Source organism: Mustela nivalis (genome assembly GCF_964662115.1).
Source record: "Mustela nivalis genome assembly, chromosome: 3".
Taxonomy (NCBI): Eukaryota; Metazoa; Chordata; class Mammalia; order Carnivora; family Mustelidae; genus Mustela; species Mustela nivalis.
The window spans coordinates 167,536,276-167,564,137 of NC_139022.1; the positions used below are offsets into that span (position 1 = coordinate 167,536,276).

General features: G+C 45.4%; 1 protein-coding gene across 1 annotated transcript; it reads left to right on the forward strand.

Annotated features, from left to right (window-relative positions):
• The first annotated feature begins 873 nt into the window (after window positions 1–873).
• On the forward strand, window positions 874–15,265 carry ZNF622 (zinc finger protein 622). Its single transcript, XM_082724241.1, has 6 exons — window positions 874–2,635; window positions 3,668–3,928; window positions 4,159–4,321; window positions 7,068–7,177; window positions 13,652–13,795; window positions 14,990–15,265. The coding sequence occupies exons 1-6, from the start codon at window positions 2,014–2,016 to the stop codon at window positions 15,115–15,117; spliced, it is 1,428 nt and encodes a 475-aa protein (XP_082580367.1). The 5' UTR covers window positions 874–2,013; the 3' UTR covers window positions 15,118–15,265.
• The last annotated feature ends 12,597 nt before the right edge of the window (window positions 15,266–27,862 follow it).

The window sequence follows — 27,862 nt, forward strand, 5'->3', positions numbered from 1 at the left end:
GAGGGTATGGATAGGCCCTTCTTATAAAGGGATTTGGGCAGAAATCGTAAGAGTAAAGGAGCAAGCCAGCAAAAGAACTCTTCAAACAGACAAAGGATGTTTAAGACTTAACTAGCAACGACAGATGCTTCCTTGGCCTTATTTAAAGGAACATCAAAAGGGTCTGACATGTGACCAAAAAAATGTGCCTGAAGTGGGGTGAGCAGAGTGGGGAAGGGGGTGTGGCAGGAGATCACAGGTAGGTGTAGGGGTGATGGCAGATCATACAGAGCCTTCTAGAATAAAGACCACGTATCTCAGTCTCTTGCTGCTGCTTTAACAAAATACCACAGACCGGGTGGCTTAAAAGCAACAAAATAAGGTCTCACACTTCTGGAGGCTGGAAGGCCAAGGTCAGGGTGCCAGCGTGCTCCGGGGAGGACCCCTCCTCCCACGCACAGACTCATTATAACCGCCGCTGGGCGGGGGCACCCTCTTTTAGGAGAGCGCTAATCTCGCCACGGGATCCCCGTCATCAGTCCCAACCGCCTCGCACACGCCCCACGAGGGCATTAGGTTTTCAACAGATGACTGAAGGCAGGGGAGACACACACACTCAGACCAAAAGAAGGGGGATCTGGGGGAGCCACTGGAGGCTGGTGAACAACAAGAGCAACGGGACTTGACCTACACATTAAAATACGTCTCTGCGCTCTTGGGTGCCACGGGCCGCCTGCATTCCGGGCACGCCAAGTTCGATTCCTGACCAGGGCTGACCGGTTGGGCGAGGCGGCGCAGAGGAGCCCCAGCGCTGCCTAAAACCCGGCACTCATGCCCCCTCCACCGGCGCTGCCGCCCGCGAGCCACGCAGCCCACCGCGCACCGGAAATGCGCGCTTCCCGCGCGACACACACCGAAGTCCCAGGATCAGGTCCCAACACGCGGGCGAAAATGTCTCATTATCTTCTGGACGGATACGTTCAAATGACAATATCTGCAGATATTGGGTTAGGTAAAACCCGTGTCTTGCCTCTTTTTGCATTTTTGAAAACGGGGCTGCGGCGCGACTGAGCAGGACCTCTGCGGCCCGGATTACCTGTCCCGGGCCAGCGGCGCGGCCGGGCTCCCAGCGCCCACTTTTCATCCAAGCGGGTCGCGTGCGCCCCCCGCTGGGCTGCGCCGCAGAGACCCAGGCTCTGGCCCGGCCTCGCCGGCCTTCCTGCGAATCCCCGCAGCGCCCTGCCCGAGGCCCCGGTTCCCCGCGACGCCGGCCGGCCCGGCGGGCACTCGGGTGGTCCGATCCGGGGGCTGAAGGGCGGGCCTGGCTTTCGCCACACCCGCTCACTAGGCTGCCGGAGCGCAGGGCTAGGTTCTCGGAGAGGCCCCGACCATCGCCTGGTCACCGGACCCCTCCTCCGGGGCCTCCTTCTTCCGCGGAGCCGTCCCCTTGGCCTCCCCTTCCGCGCGTCACCCCACACCGCACAACCACTTGGGGCAGTAACCTGGTCGGCGCTGCGCGGAGTAAGCAACACCTTCCCGCAAGGACCCAATCAACACCCTCCTCCGGCTGGCCCAATCACAACCCACCTCAGGCTGGTCTGGTCAACACCCACCTCAGGCTGGCCCAATCACAACCCACCTCAGGCTGGTCTGGTCAACACCTACCTCAGGCTGGCCCAATCAACACCCGCCTCGGGCTGGCCCAGTCAACGCCCACCTCATGCCCCCTCTGATCAACATCCACCTCAGAACAACTCAGTCGACATCCACTGCAGGCCGACTGGGCGGGGCCTGGTTAGACCCTGGCCTTCCTTGGCCTTCCGGGACGCAGCCGCAGATCGAGAGGCGGGACTTCCTGTCCAGCTGAGCATAACTTCCCTAGTGTGCCGGAAGTTCTCACAGATCCAGCCTGGAAGGCGGCGTCCGGTGTGATTTTTTTGGGCTTTGAGGCGAGTAGAGGTTTGAGCGTCTGGTGGCGTTAAGACTGACGTCGCTAGAACTCTGCCCCGGCCGCCTCTTATTTCGGCCCTGGCGATGGCGACGTACACCTGCATCACCTGCCGGGTGGCGTTCGGCGACGCGGACGTGCAGCGGGCGCACTACAAGACGGATTGGCACCGCTACAACCTGAAGCGCAAGGTGGCCGACATGGCCCCGGTCACGGCCGAGGGTTTCCAGGAGCGCGTGCGGGCGCAGCGGGCCGTGACGGAGCAGGAGAGCAAGGGCACGGCCACCTACTGCACCGTCTGCAGCAAGAAGTTTGCCTCGTTCAACGCCTACGAAAACCACCTCAAGTCCCGGCGGCACGTGGAGCTGGAGAAGAAGGCCGTGCGCGCCGTGAGTCGCCAAGTGGAGATGATGAACGAAAAGAACTTGGAGAAGGGGCTGGGCGTGGACGGCGTGGACAAGGATGCCATGAACGCGGCCATCCAGCAGGCCATCAAGGCCCAGCCGTCCCTGTCGCCCAAGAAGGCCCCCGCGGCGCCGGAGGAGTCGCCGCCCAGGAGCCCCGCGGCGCTGGCCCGCGCGGGACGTGCGGCTCACGAGCGGGACCCGGCCGAGAAGCCTCCCCGGCTCCAGTGGTTTGAGCAGCAGGCGAAGAAGTTCACAAAGCAGCAGCAGGAGGAGGAGAGTGAGGAGGACCTGGATGAAGAAGGTAATGGCCTCCCCGTGTCCAGGTGTCCCCTGTCTGGAACCTCCCCGGGTTCCGGGTGGATCCTCGAAGTCGGAGGCGAGGAGGCGCCCGCTTTTTAAGTGGAAATGGCGAGTGCGGGCCGTTTTCGGTCCTTTCTGAAGTGACTCGTCTGGCCATCGTCCCCACGGGGGATTTTGTCTGCTGAGTTAACTGTTGTAGATTCAGGGCCCGGAGCCCAACCGGGGGCGAGGGCGGGGAGGAATAGGTTCTTTTTTTTTTTTTTTTCTTTTAAAGATTTTATTTATTAATTTGACAGAGAGAAATCACAGGTAGACGGAGAGGCAGCCAGAGAGAGAGAGATAGGGAAGCAGGCTCCCTGCTGAGCAGAGAGCCCGATGCGGGACTCGATCCCAGGACCCTGAGATCATGACCTGAGACGAAGGCAGCGGCTTAACCCACTGAGCCACCCAGGCCCCCAGGAATAGGTTCTTACTTAGAGTTACGGAATGAATCGGTGGTTTCTGTTTTGAATGAGGAGGCCTTTGACATAGGCATCGGAGAGGACGTGTCACTGCCCACACCGACGTATGTAGGGTTTGTAATTCTGGGTTTCTAGTGTCCACGGCTTTGCACTTAATGTAGTTGGTTAAAACACAAAGGGAAGGCTTCAGCAGGAGCTAGCTAACCTGAAATGTGGAGCTGGGGCCAGCAACTGAGCCTCCTTGATTTTATGAGCTATTTAGTCTTTCCTACCTTCTTCCTACGTCCAGTTACACTGATTGTGTTCATACAGGCTTAGGAAAGGACAAGACTCCCTCCACTTTACTGTATGCAGGAAGAGAAAGATCAGGAAACTTTGAGCGATACAAACTCTGTGTAAACGGACCAGCTAAAATTGAGATCTTCAAAGACGGTTTGTCCTTGGATGTAACTGGCATTCTGTCCCCCCAGATAAAAGACTGTACCGTCTCATGTTTGTGAATCTTTGCAGTTTCTTCAGTTGCAATTACCACTTTCTTAAACTAACGGTTTTTTCAAATCTCTGGCTTGAAGATTGGGAAGATATGGATTCTGAAGAGGAGTTGGAATATGAGGACGCTGACGCCACGGACGAAGCAGAGGAACCGGATGCAGAGGGGGAGGAGGCTGGGAGAGGCCCCTTCGCTGGTGCCATCCCCATAACAGACTGCTTATTTTGTCCCCATCATTCAAGCTCTCTTGTGAAGAATGTGGCTCATATGACTAAAGTCCACAGCTTCTTTATTCCTGATATAGAATATCTTTCAGATCTTAAGGGACTGATTAGATATTTGGGTAAGTACAATAGTTTTCCTTTTAATGAGGAAATACCACATTATTGGGGACAAGTTTTAAGGGAACATTCGTTTTTCATTTCCCGTCTTTGATTTAATTATGTGCTAATTTTTGTAAAGTTCAAAAACTTAATGCATGTTTTTTGAATTGTGGCGATAAGTTGTGAGCTTTCATCTGGCTGCAGATTACTTTTTGTCCTCTTACATCTTGTCCTCAAATTATTTTTTCAGGAGAGAAAGTTGGTGTTGGGAAGATTTGCTTGTGGTGCAACGAGAAAGGGAAGTCGTTCTACTCCACGGAAGCCGTACAGGCACACATGAACGACAAAAGCCACTGTAAGCTCTTCGCAGATGGTGATGCTGCTTTGGAATTTGCAGACTTCTATGATTTTAGGTAAGTCTGTAGTTTGATGTGAAGCAAAGCGAGGTCATCACATTTGCATTGAATTGCTACTAGATGTCCCGCAGCCTGACACGGGTCCAGCACAGTACAATATACGCTTTATAACTTTTGTAACGCTTCTGAGTGGGTAGTTGTTCCCTCTCATTTTATGGATAAGAAACAGACTGTGGGAGTTGAGCACACACATTTAATAAAAGATAGGATGAAGAGACAGTCTCAGGCCCACACTGAAGTTTGTCTGACTTTAAAACTCGTGTTTCTTTTTTTGTGGTTTAAATGGTTAGGAGCTCTGCTTTGCCTAACCTTGTGAACAGAGGGAGGAAATTAGATTTCATGTCTTGGTTTCTCTGAGAGTCCTTGAATCACAGGCTGTCTCCCAAGGGAATGGAGGTGGTTGCTGACCTCAGCCAGTCCCAGGCATTTGATGGTGACATTATCCCATAGGTGGTTCACCCTTAACTAGAAAGTTGGATAATTCGTCCATGATGCAAGGAATCTGTGCCAGGCACTTTGAACAGCTAATAGTATCATAATACCTTTGACCTCGCCCAGGTCAAAGGTATCTATTTGTGTAGCACACAAGCATTGTGTGTAATTACTGTGTCAAGCATGCATGGTCTCCAGATACATGTGTTCAGAAAAGTCCTAGTCTTTTAAATCATCCTTTTGCATGTTCCTCCTGATTTCTCATTCTTCTTCTTCATTGAGCAAGAGTTTTTCTTTTCAGCCATTTTGGTGTCTGGATTGTGGCTTTAATTTGCATTTTCCTCATGATAATTAATGTAGTTGAAAACACTTTTACATAATTGGTCTTTTGGATATCGCTTATGAAGTGTTTGATCAAGTCTTTTGTCTGTTTCTTTGTTGGGATTGGGTTATCTGTCTTACTGTTAACATTTTAATGTATAATTCTCCAGTAATTTCGGTGTATCATTGAGAACATTTCTGGGAACATAGAAATTCTTCTGGAATTGCACAGTCCAAAATGGCAAATGGTTGGTGTATTCATGCAGCTATGTAAGTTAATTAGAAATTAAATTTAAAATTTAGAAATTCAGTGCTTTAGTTGTATTACCTAGATTGCAGAGCTCAATGCTTAAAAGTACATATAACTAGTAGCTCCTATATTGGACACACAAGTATAGAAAGCTTCTATGATCACAGAATTCTGTTGGATGGCACTGTTCTAGAACTTGTTTTTAGAATGGTTAAATTGAGGAGTGCTGCTTTTCCAGCTCCCCGTTCTCCTCCTCTTCCTACCTGGCAACCCTCTCAGGGAGAAACAAGTAGGTGAAAGGATTTAGTTATAGGTCATTTGCTCAGTCTTTTTCCTTTTTTATTAGCACAATTTTATGTTAACAGCAAATTTGAGCAGGTTACAGAGATTTCCCGTATCTCCCACATCCATACATGCATGACCTCCCTCATTATGGACATCCCTCCCGAGTGGTATATTTGTTGGAATTGATGAACTTACATTAACACCGCATTATCACCAAGTGACCAAGTGCATGGTTTATATTAGGGTTCACTTTTAGCGTTGTGCATTTAGTAGGTTTGGACAAATGCGTCATGATGTGTCTACCGTTACAGTCTCATGCAGAGTAGTGTCACTGCCCTGAAAGTTGTATGGAGTTCACCTGTTCTTCTCTCCTTGTCTTTTCAGACTGGCTTCTTTCACTTAGTAATAGGCATTAAAGTTTTCTCCGTGTCTTATCATGGCTTGATGGTTCATTTCTTTTGAGTAGGAATTCTGTTCCATTGTCCAGATACACCACAGTTGACCCCACTCACCTACTGAAGGATGTTTTGGTGGCTTCCAGGTTTGGGCAGTTACGGATAAAGCTGCTATAACCATCAGTGTGCAGGTTTTTGTGTTGACATGTTTTCAGCTTCTTTGGATGAATACCAAACAGCCCAGTTGCTGTATCCTGTGGTAAGAGTATGTTTGGTTTTCAAGGATGCCCAGCTGTCTTGCAAAATGCCTGCACCATCCACCAAAATGCATATTGGCCATTTTAAGAAGTGTGTGGTGTTACCGCATTTGGTTTTGCATTTCCCTGATGACATGAGAGGAAGCATCTTTTTCATGTTCATTTACAATCTGTATATCTTAGCGAGGTGCCCAGTAAGGTCTTTGCCCCATTTTAAGATCTGGTTTATATTCTTACTGAGTTTTAAGATTTTTTTGTGTATTTTGAATAATGGTCCTTTATCAGATGTGCCTTCTGCAAATATTCTTTCCTAGTCTATGGCTTCTGTTTTACACTTGATCTTAGCCAAAGGCCGAGAAGTGATATAGCTTCTGTTTTTTTCATTTTAAGCAGTGATCAAAAGTTTTTTCATTTTAATGAAGTCCGGTTTATCAATTATTCCTTTCATGGATCGTGCCTTTGGTGGTATATGTAAAAAGTCCTCACCAAACCCATAAGTCATCTAGATTTTCTCCCATGTTATATTCTAGACATTCTTTTAGTTTCGCATTTTACATGTAGGTCTGAGTTTAGAGGTCACTTGCTTATTTTCATTACAGAGCGTGCCACCGCGCTCGTTTTTCACAGAGCGTGCCACCGCGCTCGTTTCTCTCTAACCCTTTCAGCTTGTCGTCCCTGCAGCTGTTTACTTCCTGCTTTTTGGTAACTAGTGGGTTTGCCATTTTGCAAATACAGTTTGTCCTTCAGTTATATTTGAGGTATTAGTCTTTTTATTAATGCCATTTTTCATGCCACTGTTACAGGAGTAGCTATCCTGATTACAAGGAAGGGGAGTTCCCTGATGAAGCCGAGTTGTGCTCAGAAAGGCTGTTAGGCTATGATGATGAAACCATGGAGCTGATTCTACCTTCTGGTAAGTGTATTTGTCCAAGATAAATAGCTCAGTGGCGGTGAGTTGATTAGAAAGGCATGTTCCATCAGTCCCCTTCCATTCTGAGGGAGGTGCTTGAACTTTAAATTTTGTGTTCCCCGATACACGGTTAACTCTGAAGGTTGCCACTTAGCTCTGTGTTAGCTGTTCTGTTGAAATTAAATCAGTGTCTTTGCTTACTTCTCTTAGGATTCCAAATGCTGTATCAGTCATTTCCTTTCAAATATATAGATATTTCCGTTTGGCTCTTTATTATAATTATTGCCTCATTTCGGGTTTTCTTATAAATCATGGCACTACTCTTTTTTTTCTTAATTATTTTTATTAACATAAAATGTATTATTTGCCCCAGGGGTGCAGGTCTGTGAATCATCAGGCTTACGCATTTCACAGCACTCACCCTAGCACATACCCTCCCCAGTGTCCATAACCCAACCATCCGACCCCTACCCCGCCCCCCAGCAACCCTCAGTTTGTTTTGTGAGCTTAAGAGTCTCTTACGGTTTTTCTCCCTCCCAATCCCATCTTGTTTCATTTTTTTCCTCCCTCCCCCCACGGACCCCTGCCCTGCCTCTCAACTTCCTCATATCAGAGAGATCATATGATACTTGTTTTTCTCTGATTGACTTAACTTATTTCACTCAGCATAATACCCTCTAGTTTCAGCCACATGGTCACAAATGGCAAGATTTCATTTCTTGTGATAGCTGCAGTGTATTCCCTTGTATATATGTACCACATCTTCTTTATCCATTCATCTTTTGATGGACATCTAGGTTTGTTCCACAGTTTGGCTGTTGTGGACCTTGCTGCTGTGAACATTCGGGTTCACTTGCATGGTCCTACTCTTATTCTTCGCACTGATTCCTGTTTCCTCGTGTTGCTCAGACTTCCAGCTGGTAGTCTGTCCCGGGAATATCTGCTTAACAGTATGCGGTTGCCTCTTTGTATTCTACTTATGGTTGGGAGGCTTGGAGTTTGAATTATGCCTGCTACTTTAGGGAACATTTAACTGATGTGGGAATTTATCCCAGGTATGATAAGGTGGGGGAAAAAACGTGAATATGAGAAGCACTCCATATTGTTTACAGTGTTATGGTGAGCTAATAAAAACGAGAGAAACTGCGGAAGACACCTATGAGAAGGAAAGGGAATAGAACAGTAAAGCTAGTAAGATCCTAATAGTAAGTGGTATTTACTGAGCAGTTAGCATGGTAGCTGGGTATACTGTTCTATCTTTTACTAGCGTGTGAGTTAGATTCCATGTCCTTATTTGACCTGTGAGCCAGTTGCAACTTAGATGGGTTGAATAATTGACCCAAGAGCATAGTCAGTGAATCCTTTTTCTCTACTTTCTTACCTTGCCATGGGAGATTTGCAGCAATGTTGGGGGCAGGAGTAGCTCTCCTGCTCATGGAAATGACTGTGATGAGGAAGCTGTCTTATATTACTGCTTTTCATGTAGAATATCACTGCTTAGATACAGACAACTCTCTTTAACTTGGAATAATTACCTTTTAAGGCTAAAGGCAGCTTTAAAGTATGACAGTAGAAGGAAAGGACAGCAGAAACTCTCTTGAAGATACAAGGAGTTACACTGTAACACTATAAGGAGTTACAGTGATGAGAAAGGTCCAGGCCCAGTATTGTCACCTGTGCCAGACACTAGCAAAACAGGCCGAAATATATCACAGGAAACCTCTTGTAGTCTTCCTCTGGTGAAAATTCCAATACATTACGGCAGAAAAAAAGCTTTGCATTGCCTTCAGTGTGTTCTGTACTAGAATGTGCACAACAATGAGTGAGCATAACCTGTTTAAGAAATGCAGTGTACTGGGGAGAAATTTTCATCAAAACATAAAGCTTTTGTAACTTAGGAGTTTTTGTTTGTTTGTTTTTGCGTGTGTAGAAAACACATTTTCCTAGGATTTCCTAGGGTTATTGAATTTTCTAAGATTAGCCAAGGCCCCAGCTGGGCATCTTGTTAGGATGCTCTCTTCCTCTCCCACATCAAAACAGTTACTAAGTGCGAATCCTGAACAGCTTTTGAATATTTTTTTGTCTTCTCTTTAACACTTGTCTGTGTCACCATTACCGACATATGTCCATCTCCAATCCGGTTTCCGCTCCGTCCATCACTCGATATTCTTCCTGAAACAGATGCCAGTCTCTTTTCTTTTTCCTCTGGAATTCCTCCAGGGGGAGCCATTGCTTTTCTGGTAGATGCGTTTCTGCGGCGGGTCTTCCCACACAGCAGGGCGGGGGTGGGGGGGGGCGGCACCCACCTTGCTCTTCCTTTACCCACCCCCTGGCAGTTTCCTTCTGGGACTTGGCGTGGCTAGTGCCTCTCGTCTTACTGCTGCTCCTCCTTTAAGGGTTCACTCTTGCATCAGCTTTTTCAACTCCGCTCCTGCCCCCTGAGTATGGAGAGTCTCCTGCTCCGGGGCCACTAGGATACACAGGATATCTGTAGTACCGTTCCTCTCCTCCTTCCCTTTGTTCTTGGCTTGCTTGCCTGTCTTCGCCCATTACTTCTCAGGGAAAGATCGCTTCTTTCATCTCAGCACAGGGTCTCAGGCACACGAGAGCCAGACAAATGTGTGTTGACCGAGTGGTTGAGAAGTTGGAGGTGACTTTAAAAGGAAAGCAAGGTTGATCCCCTTGGGCCTGCCACAGACTAGGAGAAGCAGAGCGGAAGAAACCACTGTGAGCTAAGAAGGGGCCCCGGGGGCTTGGAATCATTGGCCCGAAGCACTGGGGAGCAGTTTGCTTGTCTCTCCATTCTCATGCAGTCGGGGGAGAAAGTGGCAGGAGATTAATTGGAAGGTTTAATTTCCATGGTTTTTAAGGCCTGGGTTTCCTTGCTAACTGCTGCTAGTCCACCTACTGAGTCACATTATTTTAAAATATTAGATAATAAACCTCAGGATAGCTCTTTTATATTAGATTTGGAAGTAGTGAAGAATGGTAAGTAGTTTGGTATTACTCTGAAATCCTGTACTTTTAGACAGACTCAGGAAGGACCTAACCAGCAGTCAGATACTACCTTTCCTCACAGGTTCTTAACCAGACCATACACCATACGCTTTTTTTTTTCCTGTGAGTATGTGCATTTTCCTGGGGAGAGACCATAGTGATTAAGGTCAGCTGTGTGAGGTGGCTCAGTCAGTTCAGTGTCTGCCTTTGGCTCAGGTCATGGTCTCCGGGTCCTGGGATTGAGGGCCCCAAATCAGACTCCCTGCTCAGCGGGGAGTTTGCTTCTGCCTCTGCCTCTGTCCCTCCCCCTGCTTGTGAGTGCATATGCACCCTCTCTCTCAAAAAGAAAAAATAAATCTTGAAAGTCACCCGTGTGTGCCATGCATTTTTATTTTTTATTTTATTTTATTTTGGGGGGGGTGCTGTGTGGGTAAGTACATTTTTTCTGGGGGAAATGCTGTAGTTTTTCAAAAGCACTTCTGACCTGGAGAAGACGAAGAGCCACTAATGATATCTTAGTACACTGCCGCCAGTCGCTACCTTCATGGGTCTTCACAGATGATCGCGGAAACCTTTATAGAATCTGTTTAAATAATGACAAAACATAGCTTTGTCAGTAAATCAAAGACTGCTAGTGTTCTGAAATTTCTTCCAGCTATACTGATTCCTCTTTTTTTATATCACCCATACTTCTATCATCTTATCTTAAAAACTAGTCATCCTTCGGTCAATCTTGATTATGATGAGATATGCTGGTTTCTAGTCATTGGTTTTCTCTTATGTCTCAGTACTGGTTTCGGAGGTTTTCTAATGAACCAGGAGTTTGGGAGATCTCCGAATAAGGCTGTAAATACGGAGTGGTCTTTACAGTTAGTGGTGTGTTCAATCACCTGCTTACGGCTTTGCGCAAATTTTTACCTTTCAGACACCTTTTCACTTATACTCAGTCACTTGACTGTGTTAGCATGATGTTGGCATGAAGCTAATTTGAGAAGGATTCTCATGTGGAGAGCTTGGTGTCATTTAATCAGCCACACTGAGTAGGGTCTGCTTTCAACTGGTTTCAAAAGCAATAGTTGTGATGTTTTAAATCTAGTTTCAAATAGGTGATCCCAGAGCCAGTGACAAAGAACATCCGGTAGAGGGCACTGTGAGCATTTCTTGTGAAGCCTCCATTCCTTGAGTTCACGTTCCGTGCTCTGCAGCTCCTGTGGAGTAAATTAGTGTGAAAGACACATCCGGTTAGCCGCTGAGTAGCCGGATGAAACTGGTGGTGGATTTATGAGAATGTATAGTCTTCGGAAAATTATAGTTGGAGATCCTTGCTTTTCCACTGTATAATAGCTTCCATTATAAGGCTGTTTGTTAAGAGTGGACAGTTTTTAAGTAGGAGCCAACATTTCACATGTGGTTATTGCTATGTTGAAAGGTAGATGGACAGATTGTGGCTCTACATAACTAAGACATACCCCATGTGTTCCTTATTGGGCAGTCACATTGTGTTCTACAAATAATTTTCCTTGAGGAGGGCCTTCACGTTGAGCTGTGCAAGCATGTTATTCTTAGGGCTCACTGTTAGGGGCTCACTGTCATTGACACGGGGTGGGGCAGGGGTAGCTCTCAGCAGTGTGTGTTTTCAGTTCCCTGGCTGGCTGCAGAAACCTTGGCATTGAGCAACGAAACCTTTTCAAGGATTTTCCTCAATATGTCCAAAGCTGCTTAAGACTATAAGTACATCGGTTTACTTTGTCCTCATGATCAGCATTATCATGTAATGATTTTGAGCATCGCACACCTGGAGCATCCTGACCTCTTCTTATAAATAGAAAACGATACTAACTATGCTAGGGTCTCCTGCCACGGCAGCCGTCATTTAAGTTTGAGTCTGTATCTGTCAGCTGCTTTTTACTCATTTCTTGTGGTCTTGGAGCTTTGTTAACTCTAAGGCTGCCAGGAGAATCAGATTCAAGGAAACAGGTTTCATCCGTATTGTATCCAAAAGCCAAATCATCCCTGAATTGAAAGGGGTTTTTTGGGACATCTCTTACATCCTATCACAAAAACCAATCAACTGAAAGTAATTCCTTTCCCATGTCTGTGTAGCAAGCAAACTATTTCCTAGGTAGCTTGCCCCAGGTTTAAGGTCTTCAAATAACCTGCTAACAGAATTTTTTTCTTATAAATGGAGGGTCTAGATCCTAAAAGCAGATAGATCTGCAGTATTTATAGTCTCCAGTTTATGGTCTTTCTATACAAAAGATTCTGAAAGAAATGGTTTTATATATGTAAGTGTAAAATCTTCCTAGAAGCCGTACACGTGGTTCTGTCTAGCCATAGTTCCTGTACTCAGGCTCAGTGGAAATAGCTGCTTCACACTCGGTGTATGGAGGCTGTTGTTGAATTGCTACGTGTTTACATCTGTCTGGGAAGGTATTTGATTAATATTCTTGTGAGAGAATCATATTTAGTGTTGTATTTCGATTACTCTTGGGAAATGCTGAGACCAGTGTTCCAGGACCACCTGGTGAGAGCCGCTGCTCTGACAGAGCCTGGAATTTAGTCATCACTGAAACCTGCCCGCTTCCCCTCCACCTGCTGCAAAGCTGAGGCTCGGCACACTTTTCCTGTAAGGGCCTGGGTAGTCCGTAGTAATTCATTTCTGAAAGCATGATTGACTTGTGTAGTTCTACCAGATCACTCTAGATAAGCAAAAGCTGTAGAGGGAATTCAGCTTGACGATCCTTTAAAATTCTAGCTCACTAGATGACTTCCGTCCTGTAGAAGACAGCAGGGCAGGGTTTCTCAGTGTAGTGACCTTTTAGGCCAGGTAATTCTTTGTTGTCAAGGACTGTCCTATGCATTGTAGGATGTTTAGTGATTCCTTGATCTCTCTCCACCAGTTGCTGGTAGTGCCCCTCCAGGTGTAATACCAAAAATGTCTCCAGTCAGTGTCAAATGTCCCTGGAGGAAAGAATGATCCCTGTTTGAGAACCACCACTACAGAGAATTTAAGCAAAAGAAAGGTGGATTGGTTTTTTACTTAGACCCAGACTATGACTTTAAGATTTTAAGCATCAGGATTATTGTGTACTTTATCTTTGTGTTTAAAACAAAAACAAAAAACAGGTAATATCTCCTTCCTTGGGCCTGTGATCCACATTAGTAGGTGTTGCTGTGTGAATTTCCAGAGAGGCATATTGGATATAAGTAAGTACAAGATTCTTGAGTATTTCATGTAACAATGAGTTGCCATTCTCTTTTTTAAAAGATCCCCCTGTGTTTTGATTTTCTGTCTTTCATTTTTTACTATGTTGCTTCATCTTTCCTTCTTTTCAGCAGGTAGAGTGTTGTTTCTTCTGGCAGATATCCATTTTCCAGCTAGATCCTCTTAAGAGTCTGATTGGGAAAGTCCTTGCTCTGTAGCTGTAGCTTGAAAAATTATCCAATTCAGCGTTTCCATCTTGCTTTTTTGAAAAACAGGTGCCAGACTGGGTCACCGTTCCTTGATGAGATACTACAAACAGCGATTTGGCTTGTCGAGAGCTGTGGCCGTTGCTAAGAATCAGAAGGCCGTGGGCCGGATACTCCAGCAGTACAGAGCCCTGGGATGGACAGGCAGCACAGGTGTGTTGATACCTGCAGCCGGGGACCAGCCTAGGAACTCGTATTACAAGACGGGCTTTGGGCAAAATCCTTTCCATTTATGTTGTCCTTAGGGATCCTCCCTAGAGGAAACTTAGTTTCTGGGCCCTGGGGACTTTCATGACTACTAGATGCATTTATGGCAATAAGCCCAAAGCTCCATTACTTACAAACCTCATATTCCTGGCACAGTAATTTTCTACAAGGGCATAGAGATAATAGTTGCAGAAATAAGTCCCCAACAAAGGTTGAAATTAACTAGTGTCCTTGGGGCAAATAACTTGAGCTATGGAGTCAGACATGACTTACTTGATACATGAAGTGGTTCTTAAATGAAGAGTGTGAGTAATTCAAGGTACCTAAGCCTCTGTTTCCTCATTTATAAAATTGAGAAAATACTAGGACCCACCTGGCAGAGTTGTGCGGGTAGACTGTGCTAGTGCACGTATGATCCAGTACACGGATGTAATAAAGGCTGTCATGTCACTCCTTGTAGTTTTCCCATAAAAAATGTAATAAGAGTTGGAGGAATAAAACAGGCCCTTGAAATTGCTAAGCTCTGAAACCTCTTCAGTATCAAATTATTTAAATCTATTCTGATGTGTCTGCTCTGTGCAGCTCAATGCTAAGATCTTCAGGGAGAATGTCGGTCCACTGGAGGACAGGTGAAGCAGACAAAGGAGAGCTGCCTCAGGATGTCATGGAAAGCCCTGGACAGATAAAATCCATGTTCAGTGCCGCTGTGTTTATATATAAACACGTGGCTGCCTTCTCTGGCTGCCTAGGAGCTGAGAAGCCACTTAAATCTAGCGGACACTGACTTTGTCTTGCTCTCGTCAGGGACTACATTGTCTGACTCTATTTATGGTCTCTGCCTCTCTCTGTCACCTTTGATCAATGGAAAATTACTTTTGGGGTTTATAGACCTGTCCAGGTGAGGCTTCTCCTCGAGGAATGTGTGCAAGTACGGGTTGTTGTACGCAGTTTCGGGGGCACATGACCCCCACGCTCGTGCCATGGAGACCCCACCCAGGTTAGCAGCTCTTCTTTAAATCTAAGAACCCAGAGACCACCTCCCCCCGCAACCAGCCTTGAGATTCTCTGTAAAGATTGGATTTTTTCCTGATCACAAATAACAAACCTTTGCCTCACTGCTTGTCCCTTTCACCGCCACAGGAGCGGCACTTGCGCGCGAGCGGGACATGCAGTATGTCCAGAGGATGAAATCCAAGTGGCTGCTGAAGACTGGGATGAAGAACAACGCCACCAAGCAGATGCACTTCCGGCCGCAAGTGAGATTCTGAGGGTCTGCCAAGGATTGCGTGACCCGCCTCTTGCCCCAGTGTCCTGAGGACCGGCGGGAGCTGGATTGTAGGACAGACCCTTTTCGCTGCTCCTTCTCCTTGTACTTTATCTGTTCTGACCTAAGAATAAAAGTCAGAATCTCGGTGGCTTTTCAGTGTCATTTCTGGGTTTAAAGGTTATGTTTTCCCAATGTCCGTGCTGGGCCTGCTGGGCTCTGGGACCCAAACTGCCGCCCCGCAAGTCATTGCTGCAGCTTCTGACTGATTTCTGGCTGTCAGAATCACATGGGAAACTCAGGCGTGACTTGTCCACCCTGAACTTGGTCGAACCTTGCTCTGGCACCAGGACCTACATGAGGGGGTCGGAAGCTACAGAGGAAGTTTTCTGTCACTCATCTGAATGTGTTGTGGCTCATGAGGTGGCACAAGTCACTTTCACTAAGTCAGGCAAAGGTAGGCAGCATGCCGATGGCTTGTTGGAAGTGTTCTGTATTTCTAAACATGACCACACAAAGCACGACAGTGCTGTGCATTCCGACTCCGTTTCCAGGGCTGCCTTTCCTTGAGCAGTTAGTTGAGTAAGAAAATCAATGTAAAATGCTTAGATCTCATTTTAGAAATAAAAACTGACCTCAGGGCCCAACGTGAAGAGCATTCCGTTTAGGTGGCTTGGGCAGGAGAGACAGTCGTATGTGGGACATTTAGACCCGAAGCTCAAACCCGTTGACTATGTGACTTTGTAAAAGTGACTTGGTTTCTTAAATCTGTGAAATGAGATGTTTGTTACCTCACAGAGTGTTGTGGTGGTTAAACAAGTCTGCCGAAGTAAGTGTTCAAGTTCTCCCTTCTAGAGAACACCTGCTCCTGGAGGAAGGCTGACGTTCTAGTGGGAGCAGTGGTCTCTCCAGGGTGGGCGCTGGGAGAACGTGACCGCCCTCACTGGCTACGCACGGGCCTTTGCAGACACAGGTCTTTTTCTGTAGACTTCGGATGCAGAGTTGGATTCTATTCTCTCAGGACACAGGTTCACTCTCACTAACGGGAGGACTCCCTGGTTTTAATTTTGCTCCTCTAGCCTGTTTTCTGACATTCTCCTTACACAGGCCCTCATTCTCTTGTGTTTGAATCTATTATCCCAGGAAAAAGATGTCAGCGTTCACAGGGGGTAGGTTTTTAAGTTCTGCCTCACGGAGTGTGCGTGACACTGTGTGCTAAAGCTTCTGTCAGTTTTGTTTCTCGTTCAGCATTTTTGTCACTCGCCACGATACGCTGAGATCATGACTGCTCACACCCGCGGTCTCCAGCCCCCACGGTTTACCCCACCAGCCCAGCACTGTGTACCTTGTTTGTATACAAACCCTTTTAACTTTGAAGTGCTTGACCTCTGGAGAGTAATGAGGACAGTATGTTTGCAGACCAACAAAATACTCTCCCTTTATTTCTTTCTTTCTAAACTTTAGGAGATAACCTTCTTAGATCTGTTTTGGGTTTGCGGAGCAATTCTGTATCACTTCTATCCACATCATGATTTTATAAAAATACAGTTTATTTGCTATTGGGAAGGAGGGCAAAGAAATAAATTTAAACATCACCCATACATAATTACAAAAAAATTTTTTTTACACTGAGGACTTATTTTTTTTCCTTAAGATTTCATTTATTTATTTGTCAGTGAGAGAGAACACAAGCAGGCAGAGAGGCAGAGAAGCAGGTTCCCCACTGAGCAAGGAGCCCAAAGCAGGACTCAATTCCAGCACCCTAGGATCATGACCTGAGCCAAAGGCAGCTGCTTAACCAACTGAGCCACCCAGGCATCCCTATACCGAGGACTTTTACTTTCTTAGCAATTTTCAAATATGCGGTACAGTATTTTGAACTATATTCACCATGCTGTATGTCTCATCCCATGACTTTCCCATGACTTAAAACTGAAAGTTTCGGGGTGCCTGGGTGGCTCAGTGGGTTAAGCCTCTGCCTTCGGCTCAGGTCATGATCCCAGGGTCCTGGGATCCAGCCCCACGGGCTTTCTGCTCAGCAGGGAGCCTGCCTCCTCCTCTCTTTGCCTGCCTCTCTGCCTACTTATGATCGCTCTGTCAAATAAATAAATAAAATCTTTAAAAAACAAAACAAAACAACAACAAAAAAATAAAGTTTCTACTTTGATCCCTTTGCCCACGCATTTCCTTTTGATTAAATCTGAATGAAATAAATGTACCCAAAAGTAAATCTTCGTTAAGTCAAATTCCTGTAGATTTCCCCTCAACACCCATTACCTTTAAGTCAGTTGTCTGAACAGTGGGCACCAGGATAATTCTATCAAAAGCTATTCATGAGTACGAAGGTGGCACTGACTGCCGTGGCTGGCTGGCCAGGACCTGGGCTCTACTCCCCAGAGTTCTCCTGGGAAACAGATGTCCCCGCCGAGTGGATTTGTCAGTCTTTAGCTTGAGACCTTAAGACTGGGATCAAAAGTGAGAGAGCATAACCCTGTTCTCTCTCTGTGCGGGTAACCCAAGCCCTTGGCAGCTTTGCTGACTGCACTTCCTCTCTGCAAAAGAGCCACGGGCTTGATGTATTCTTTCTGCTTTGCCAAGTGTGAATTTGTGTTTCATGGAGAAGAAAGTGCTTTTGTGCACCATTTTGTTTCTTGGCTATGAGGCGTAGGTAGCGTTGGGGAGACCCAGACGGAAACCAGGGATGGTGATTTCTGGTGCAGCATTCTTAATACATTGCAACACCCTCAGACAGAATCCTCAGCCACATCCCATCCTAGGGAGCACACTCTGTGGGGCTATAAACATTTAGGCATGTGTTAAATTTGCAGCAAGCCATGCAAAGAATCTTGTTCTAAATCTAGAAATACATAGAATTTAATGTTACACATACGATACATGCATTAATAAAATAACCGTGACACACATGAAAGAAAATCCCACTTTTTCTTTCCTAGAATGTGAGCAAATTTTGCCCCCAACCAATTTTGGTTATTTGTGGATTCTTAATTAAGCTGCTCTGGTCCAACTTTGTTCTTTCTAAACTGTTAAGATCCCATTGGATATTTTTTGGAATTCACAATATTTCATTTGGAGGAGACCGAGTAAGAGATGTATACTAACTCTAAGTGTGCAGACACTTTTGCAAGAGGACTGCTGGTAGTCCCGGTGAAATTGTAAAGTACTTTGAAGAATCACATTATTCATGTAGACTCATTTGCAATTGGTACATTAACGATGACACTGAAATTGATGGAGTTAAGGAAGATTTGATTAGCTTGTTAATGCTGCAAACATTTGAACTTTAGAATATAATTTATTGATCATTTGTGGGCCAGGTTGTTATTCCCAAATCTGTTTTCCTTCTTCCCAGCCAGACACTACTTCCCAACCTCCCGCGAGGCCAGGCATGGTGGTGTGGCTGAATTTGAGCCAACAGATGTGAGCCGAGGGGATGGATGAGAGTGAAGTTCGGATCATCTCCCAACAGAGAGGCAAGCTACATTTTTAGAATCTGCCCCCTTTTCCTCTCACCAGCTGGAAGTGAGGGATTGGCCACTGTCTCCCATGCAGAAGAGGCTAACACCTTAGGCGACGGCGGACCGCCAGTATGGAAAGAAACCCGGGTCACAAAATGACATCATGGAGAAGACCTGCCCAGCACACCGATGCAGGCTGGACCGTTAGGTGGAAGAAATTTCAAGGCCCTGTGCTGGGGAGTCTCTATGGTAGGAGCCCAGTTTATCCTAGCGTCAGACCCCATGATAACTCTAACCTCATGGGACATGATGCAAATTCATCAAAGCTGCAATTAGCAGTAGCTGTTTCTTTTCTTTCTTTTATTTTTTTCTTAAGGTTTTATTTATTTATTTGAGACAGAACATGAGCGGTGGGAAGTGGCAGAGGGAAAGGGAGAAGCAGGCTCCCCGCTGAGCATGGATTCCCAAAGTAGGAGTCGATTCCAGGACCTGGAATCATGACCTGAGCCAAAGGCAGAGGCTTAACCCGCTGAGCCACCCAGGCACCTCGAGCAGTTGCTGTTTCTTCTCTGTGCTCAACCTGAGGTGCGCTAACTTCTCTTAGGCACGCTTGCGTTGGGAGACAGGAAAAAGTCACCTCAAGGTCATTTAGAATTTTGTTCATTGCTATTTTGATATGTTGATTGATACTCTTTTGGAGACAGTACAGACTGAAAACACATGGTTTAGTTGGCAGCTTGACCACATGCCTGCTAGTTGTTTGACTCTCCTCCCAGGCGGAGGTGGGGTCTACCTTCCCTGTCCTTGAATCAGGGTTGGCTTTAGTGACTTGCTCATAACCAACAGAAATACAGCAGGAGTGACACTGCTGCTATCCGAGAAGCGTGGTAAAATGCAATCCAGCTCCCACCTTGCTTCTTTGGACACCTGACCATCTAAGATTTGTGACTTCTCCAGGAGGTCACACTCTAGGAAAGCCCGGGCTGCATGGAGAAGTCACTGTCTGCACTCTGGTTGACGGTCCCCACTGAGGTCCCAGTCACCAGCACCAACCGCCAGCGTCCGAGGGCTCCAGCCGGCACACCCAGTCCAGTGGAGTCTTCAGACCCTGCAGTACCCACGGACAGCTGACGGCAACCATCTGGGAGATGCCAAGCCAGACCTACCTTGGTAAGACCTCCCCAAATCCGTGCCCCACAGGAACCATACACATAAGAAAATCGTTGTCTTGCACCCCTCTGTTGACCCAGCAGTGGTAAGTGGAGCGCCTCTCCATTACGCTGTCACACGTTCTACATGACTTTGGACAGCCCCTTACTGCTGACAGTTTTCCTGTCAGTATGGCTTTAAGGGCAAGGAATTAATGATACCCATTGGATAACCCAATCTTTACAACTCCCGTAAGAAGTAAATACAGGGGCGCCTGGATGGCTCAGGGGGTTAAAACCTCTGCCTTCGGCTCAGGTCATGATCCCAGGGTCCTAGGATCAAGCCCCGCATCGGGCTCTCTGCTCAGCAGGGAGCCTGCTCCCTCCTCTCTCTCTCTGCCTGCCTCTCTGCCTACTTGTGATCTCTGTCAAGTAAATAAATAAAATCTTAAAAAAAAAAAAAGAAGAAGAAGAAGTAAATACAATGATTAGTCCCATTTTACAGCTGAAGAATCTCACGTGATAGCCCAAGGTCAGGCTGCTATTAATCACTCAGTTTTTGCTGCTGAAAAACGAAAGTCGTTTTGAATCATAGAATTTTACACTTTGGAGACGCACTGAACTGACTTCAGTAAACCCCACCGTCTCTTCCCTCCCCCTTATGGGCTAGAACCTGGCTACTCAGGAGAGTCCTATGGTGACTCGTCCGTGGTACACATTCGTCATGGGAAGAACATGGAAAAGCGCGTTCTGCACATTGTGTGTTGGTCCCTTTACTACTCTGCCAAGTCAAACTTTATCAGCTGCTTCAGAATACCTTATAATATTAAAAAGAAAAAAACTTCTAATACAAACTATTTGCAGAGTAAACATGATGCATTTTCTAAGAGGAAAAGAATAAATCTGTATTAATGTGTGCCTAAAACTATATTAAAGGTATTAAAATGATACCTAATACATCAACTCTGTATTTCTTGAAGAAATCTACAATTTTGGTTGCATTGACTAAGACCTCTAAATCCTAGATTCAAGGCATTTGTTACAATTTATTTTTCCTCATGCTTTATTATTACTCACCACATTCAGTACTGGTAGCATTTTTCACCTGGGGTAATGCATCTCAGACGAGTTGCCCTGCCCCAGATTACCCATTTTCTAAACCTCAAGTCTGCATATCTGGAAAATAGGTTCTAATTATAAAAATGAGGGATTTCAGTTTTTCTGAAGACTTTTATAACACCTAGTGCCAGAGGATGAAAACATTAAATTGACAGTAAGTGGAAACTATTGTAACTGTTGTGACATTTGTGCTTGAAACATACAAAATGGCTCCCTAACAAAATGGATTTCCTATTTCCAATTGAAGTGAGTGAAACTTATTTGGTTAATTGGGTGGTGTAGTCCTTTTAGTCATCTTATGAAAGTTGGGGGAGTTTTTCCTGGAAATAAACATGAAAATATGTAAAAATTCAGTAGGTATAAAAGCTAAAAACGAAGGAGGAACTTACTAAGTGCCAGGTTTTGTTGTATGACTTTAAGTCATATTAATTTACTTAGTCCTCACAACAATGTGGTCTCTGACACAGGAAATATCCCCATCTTCCTGGTGGAAAACTGAGGCACAAAGAAGTCTTCCCTGGCTACTAAGTGGCAAAATTGGCATATTTAATCCGGGTTGTAAGCCTCCAGGGTCTCTTAATCACTACACTGGCAGTTCTTAAATCTTTTGGTCTCAGAACCATGTATACTTTTTCAAAGTATTGACAACTCGGTAGCGCTTTTGGTTTTGTTGGTTACGTCCATTGATACGTCCTGTGTTAGAAATTAAGATAGACTTTCAAATGTTTATTAATTTATTTTAAAATAATAAAATCATTGCATATTAACATGACCACATTTTTACGGAAAATAACTGTGCTTCGTTAAAGGAGCCATAGTGAAAATGGTGGACTTATTTTACATTTTTGCTCAGTTGGTTAAGCATCTGACTTTTGATTCCAGCTCAGGTCCCGATCTCAGGGTCATGAGATCAAGCCCTGTGTTTGGCTCTGAACTCAGCACAGAATCTGCCTGAGATTCTCTCCCTCTCCCTCTGCCCCTTTCCCCATTCGCACTTGCATGCTGTCTCTCCTTCTCTCTCTCAAATAAAAAAAAAAAAATTTTTTTAAATCTTTCCGTTTGGAGGCACCTAGGTAGCTCTGTGGGTTAAGCCTCTGCCTTTGGCTTAGGTCATGATCCCAGGGTCCTGGGATTGAGCCCCGCATTGGGCTCTCTGCTCAGTGGGGAGACTGCTCCCCCCACCACCCCCTGCCCACCCCTGCCTGCCTCTCTGCCTACTTGTGATCTCTGTCTGTTAAGTAAATAAATAAAATCTTAAAAAAAAAAAAAATCTTTCCATTTTCAAAGCTCTAGGGATTTGGGGATTGCAGGGAGGGGGTTTGGGGCCTTACCAAATGCTACTGCAACCTAACCAAGCTCGCGACTGTGTCTGTGCAATTTCACTTCATTCTCTGAGTTTCATGGGCAGGAAACAGACATCTCAGAATCCAGAAACATCTTTGATGCATTTTGCATTTCAACCAGCTTTACAGGATCCCCGGATTGGAGCAATGGCCTCTTACATTCTATGGCCAAATGATGTTATATTTGGGTGGAGGCGAGGGGGTTTAGACGGGTGAAGTGTGTGTGTATGTTTGAAAATGAGCAGATCAACATCAACAGGTCTCGTTTTCTTTATTTCTTTTAAAAAAATGTCTTAGTGAATGTGCAGAAAGTTTATGTTTGGTCTGTTGAAAATCCCCCTAGCCAGGAACCTAATTATCTAAAGAACAAAGATAAGATGAGATGATACATTTTGGATATCAATAAAATCCATTACCCGCTACACTGATAGAGCTAGAAACTGAAAATACAGTCACATGTGAAAATCTGTACACAAGGCCCCAAAGTGATTCTTTGTGTTCATCACCTCCAACGTACAGAATCTCACAGAGAATCACCTGCCAGTAAACTTCTGAAGAATTTACCAGAATTTGAAATTACACGAGTTTATGATGAGACTTGAGGATCTTGAGAAACCATTTCCATCACTGGCTTTTGTGGGATTTATAATAATTTGTGGCTTCAAAGATAAAAAAAAAAATTTTTTGTTCATGATTTTTTTTTCTGCCTCTACCTGTATAAGTATTCGGAGTTCAGTGGGAAATGTCTTACATTTATTTGGACATCCATCCATAACGCACACGTTCGTAGGCCTTTATTTTGTTGATTCCAACTGAAATACATATGTATTTATAAATTCTAGTAGACGTCTTTAAGTTTGCCACTGTCATTAATTCAGTATCTTGCTATTAAAATATCCCCTCTCTGAACAGGCCACAAAGCAGCAAATGTCAAAGACAGGGAAGTACAAAGATCGCCTTTTTGTAATACGGACTTCAGCTAAGTCGTTATGACTGCTGCAGTGGCTTAGGAAGATGTGATCTTTCTCTTTTGTTTCCTCCCTCCTTCCTGTTGTTTTACCTGTGAAAAGCGGATTTTAATGTTTCTATAGACAGTAAACCATTACTACTTTCCACTTACATTATCTAGAATTCCTTCAGGAAAAGCAATGACAATCATAACAAGTAACTGGACCTAGGGCTTCTCCAAGATCCCTAATAACTAGCGCGTGATAGTAAAAACAGAGCCCAGGGTGCCTCTCTGATCTCGGTACCAGGGAAGCAGGAGCCCAGCAGGCGCTGGGACTGGGTGCCCTGCTGGGCAGCCCGGATCCTCGCCCCAGGATGGAGCCCCCCACTGTCCTGCTGCCAGGAGTGCTGTCCTTTGGGGTCTCACCAGAAGTCGCCTCTAAGAATGGCCCTTAGGGGAAGGACGCTGCCCATAGCCACATCGTCTGTGCACCCGGGGGCTGACCCCTCTGGCTTGGTGAGGATGACTCTGCTGGTTTCCCCAGCCCCAGCAGGCTCCATGGGATGGCTTGAGGACTTTACTGTATTGTAGGTCAGCTTCTCCATTCTTGGACCCTCTTTTCTCTTACTTCCTTAGAGGCAGAGATCCCGAGAGCACGCCTCAGTGAAAGTCTCACAGGGAGATCTCCATCAGGGTTTGTGTTCCAGAGAAGTGTAACGAACTACTGGCACCAGGATTGGCCCAAGGAAGGAGATTCTTCGCCGGGTCACCACCTGGCCTCCTGTTGGTAAGGAAACCTTCTCTGAGGGGAGGGTGCAGGAAGAGTGCAGAGAGCACCTGACACATGGCAGCCCTGCAATTGAAACTCTCATTGTGACAGTGACAGCTGACTTTCCCCAGACTGTTGGGAGGGCAGGCCTCGGGGGCGCAGGATCTGGGTATCTGAGAGGTGTAAGGGCAGGGGCAGTTGCAAGTACCTTGGACTTGGATGTTGGTTGCTCATGTAAGGAAGCAAATTAGAGAAAGGCAGAAATGGCTGGCGTGATGTAGCGCCAATTTAAGGCTACAGGTGAGAGCCAAAGGGCCTTTTGTATTTTGTAAATGTTATGCCCGAGTTTTTGCATCCAAGAGACCACCAAAGAGCCAAGCACCGATGCAATCACACGAGGGTTTATTTGACAAGCTTAAGCCTGGGCCCAAGTATACCCGGCACAGCGCAGTAGGGACTTGGACCCCGAGCCAGATTACAGTCAGAGTTTTTAAAAGCAGAGTAGGGGTGGACTTGGTGGTGGGTGAGGACAAAGGGGGTGTTCAGAAGGGCTATCAGGGTCAAGAAGACTGTCAGGATTTTGAAGGCCTGGCTACTATCAAGCCAAGGCTGTTTTTTTCCTTTAATGAGGCACTAGCATGAAGACAATTGGGAGTTTCCTGGTGGAATGTCACATTCTTGCTATCAAGCGTCCTTGTTAGTGATATTTGGGTTTAGAAGAAATTTAACTTTATTTACTTTTCCTTCTACCTCAGCCTCCTTCAGTTTTGTTTATGGAGGGAAGGGTGACATTAGGGCTTAAGGAACTGAATTATTTGTCTCTGGGAATTGGGCTATTGAAAAGATTGCTTCTTTGTTGTAAATCTCAAGGACATTTGTAAACCAAGGGAGACTCCTGTCCTGCAGGATTGTGATCTCTGCAAGTCAACCATTTGTTCTTCTTTTAGGGCAGCCAGGGGTGGCCGAGGAATGTCACACATACTACCAAGGGGAGGGGAGTCGGTGGGGAGGGGGTGCAAGGTGCCAGCCTCCGCTTTGCCAAGATGGCTGTACTTATGTCAGGGCTAGACTCAAGGTGGGTACAGCCTTGTTTTTCTTGGCCTCCACAATAAAGACTCATCTCCCGCAGCAAGGGGCAGAAAAAAAAGCCATGACCAAGCCTAGGACTTAATTACTAGGCCAGCACAGCTCCAGAGAAGATGGCATTCTCAAACCCCGCAAGTCTGCTTTGTCAAGGTTGGGGCTCTGGCTGGGAAGGGGTGAAGTGCTGAGACTTGGAAACAGACATCTGTGTCCATGCACTAAAAATCTCGGATCCCCAAATGCCCCTGAACCTTTGAGGCCATTCCTTTCTCTGAAAAGCTGGTGCCGCCCCCTTACTTGAAGATGACACAGAGCCTCTGCCTTGTGCAAGACAGTGTGCTGCTCCCACCTCAGGGCGTACCATCCCTGGACACGAGATCAGTAATAAGAATAGGATGAGCAACTACAATCTACAGGCCAGATCTAGCCCACAATCTGCTGTTGTAAATAAAGTTTTATTGAAGCACAGCCATGCCCATTCCATTACATATTGTCTATGGCTGCTTTCGTGCTACAGTGAGGGAGTTGAAAAAGTAGTCACAGAGTCTGTGTGGCTCACAAAACCTCAAATATTTTTCATTGGCTCTTTCCCTGAATAGTTTGCTAACCTCTGAACTGGAGTCAAGTCACAGAAAGACCTAGCAGGAAGGGGACCTGTCCTGATAACGGGAGAAAGGGAAAATCACATAAGATGTTGAACCTAGCCAATGAGTACTAGCAAGAGTGGAAGAGTATTTACGAGAATAAATTCTGAAGAATTTAAGGATTCAGGGGGATGGAATATATAGTTAGATAATGGGCAGTGTACCCGCAGGAGAACACTCTCCTCTGCGATACAGGATTTAACACTCTCTTGGTTGGCTCTTAGAAACTTAGGGAGGCAGCACCACACTAAGTGGTGCTGCTTTGGCAGACAGTGGAGAAAAAGATCAAAAGCCTCAAAGAAATGGGGGCATGCTAGAGGGGATATATTCTGTAAAATTAGAAAATGTACCAGTTCACTATGTTCATGGAGTCATCCAGAGGACACATGACTTACCAGAGCTGTAAGGAATGGTCTGGTGAGAGAGGTAAGCGTCATAGAGAAACTCAGTGGAGACTGTCCTCTGTGGGGCAGGACTGAAATGATTAAAAAATGGCATTATAGATCTAGGGTCCCTAAAAGCAATGGGATGATAAGATCTCAGATAGACAGAGCCCAGGTGGCAACACTTGAACATCATGAGCAAGGAGGACACCATTGTAATGCGTGGCAAGAGGCTCTTGGCCATGGAATACAATGGAGATGATGGATAGAATGTGGTGTTCTTAGGGGCAAGACAGAGGGGTAGCTAACAAGGGTAAAGCTAATAAACACCCTGCTGAAAAGTAAAGACAAGTTTCTAGACCTGAGCTAGTCCTTTGACCCAGAACCTGTTGTCTGAAGATACGGCTGTTTAAGGAAGGATTCTTCTATACCATGGCAGGTGCCTATGTTAATAATTTCTCTAGCTTTCACCCAGAAGAATCTGTTCCCATTGCCTTGAGTAAGTATTGTGGGAAGGCAGGGGGGTGGTGAGAAAAGGCAATTCCAGATATTTCAAGGGCCCTTGGGCATGGCAACCTCCAATGATATTCAAGCATTTTTATATTTCATCAGGCCCCTTTGCTAAAGTGGGGACTTTGGGAGGTAAGTAATAAGAAATCCAAGCCCAGTCTAGTTCGCACTGGGTTCTTTGGGCTCCATAGATATCCTGTGTGATTGTTTAATCTCTGAATCTGCTTTAGAAATGAATGTCTTTAGTAATTGAGAGAATCTCCTTATTGGTCCCTTGGTTTATAAAGTAGTGAAGAAAGCCAGTTCACTAGAAGAAAGCCACATGGAGGCCTTTGAAACTTCCTCACTATGATCAATAAAGTAGATAAAAAACAATATCACATCTTTAACACTGCAAGAGTAGTGGTCTCCATCATGTCCTCATTTAGTTCACCACTCTTCCTGGTTCAAAACAAGGGATCCTGGTTGTTGAGAGTAGACCATCCAAAAGTCAACTCATTACCCAATGCATCAATTCCCACTACTGAACATCGAAACTCGTAGCAACAGAAACCAACACTGAGGCCCAATAGGAAATGACAGTGATGTATCTTGATGGGAACAGGCACATACTCAAAAAATGACTTTCCCTTTCCCACCCACAGGAACTCCACCAGTACCACCATCTATCAGCTTATGAGATTAGCTGATAAACTGACATGAGGTCTTACATAATGTTACCCTGTGCCAAGATCCCATTTTATAGTAGAAGAAGAGCTACGATGGGCCCATGTCCTTTGTTGATACAAAAGCTTTATAATTTAATGTGCTACCAATAGTTTATTTTTGCTTTTGTTTGCTTGCCTGAGAGGATGTATCTAGAAAAAATATTTCTATGGGCTGATGTCAAAGAAATTACCACCTATATTTGCTTCTGGGAGTTTTATGGTTTCACATTTAGATCTTTAATCAATTCTGAGTTTGTTTTTGTGTGTGGTATGGTAGAAGAAAGTGGTCAAGTTTCACTCTTTTGCATGTAGCTGTCCAGTTTTCCAGCACCATTTGTTAAAGAGATGCCTTTTTCCTATATATATTATCACCTCATAGGTTAATTGACAATATAAGTATGGATTTATTTCTGGGCACTATATTCAGTTCTACTGATCTATGTGTCCATTTTGTGCAGTACCATACTATTTTGTTTAATTAAAAACTGGGCAGATGACCTGAGTAGACAAAGACAACATATGGATACCCAACAACCACATGAAAAGATGCTCAACATCACTCACCATCAGGGAAATGCAAATTAAAACTTCAGTGAGATATCTCTTTACACCTGTCAG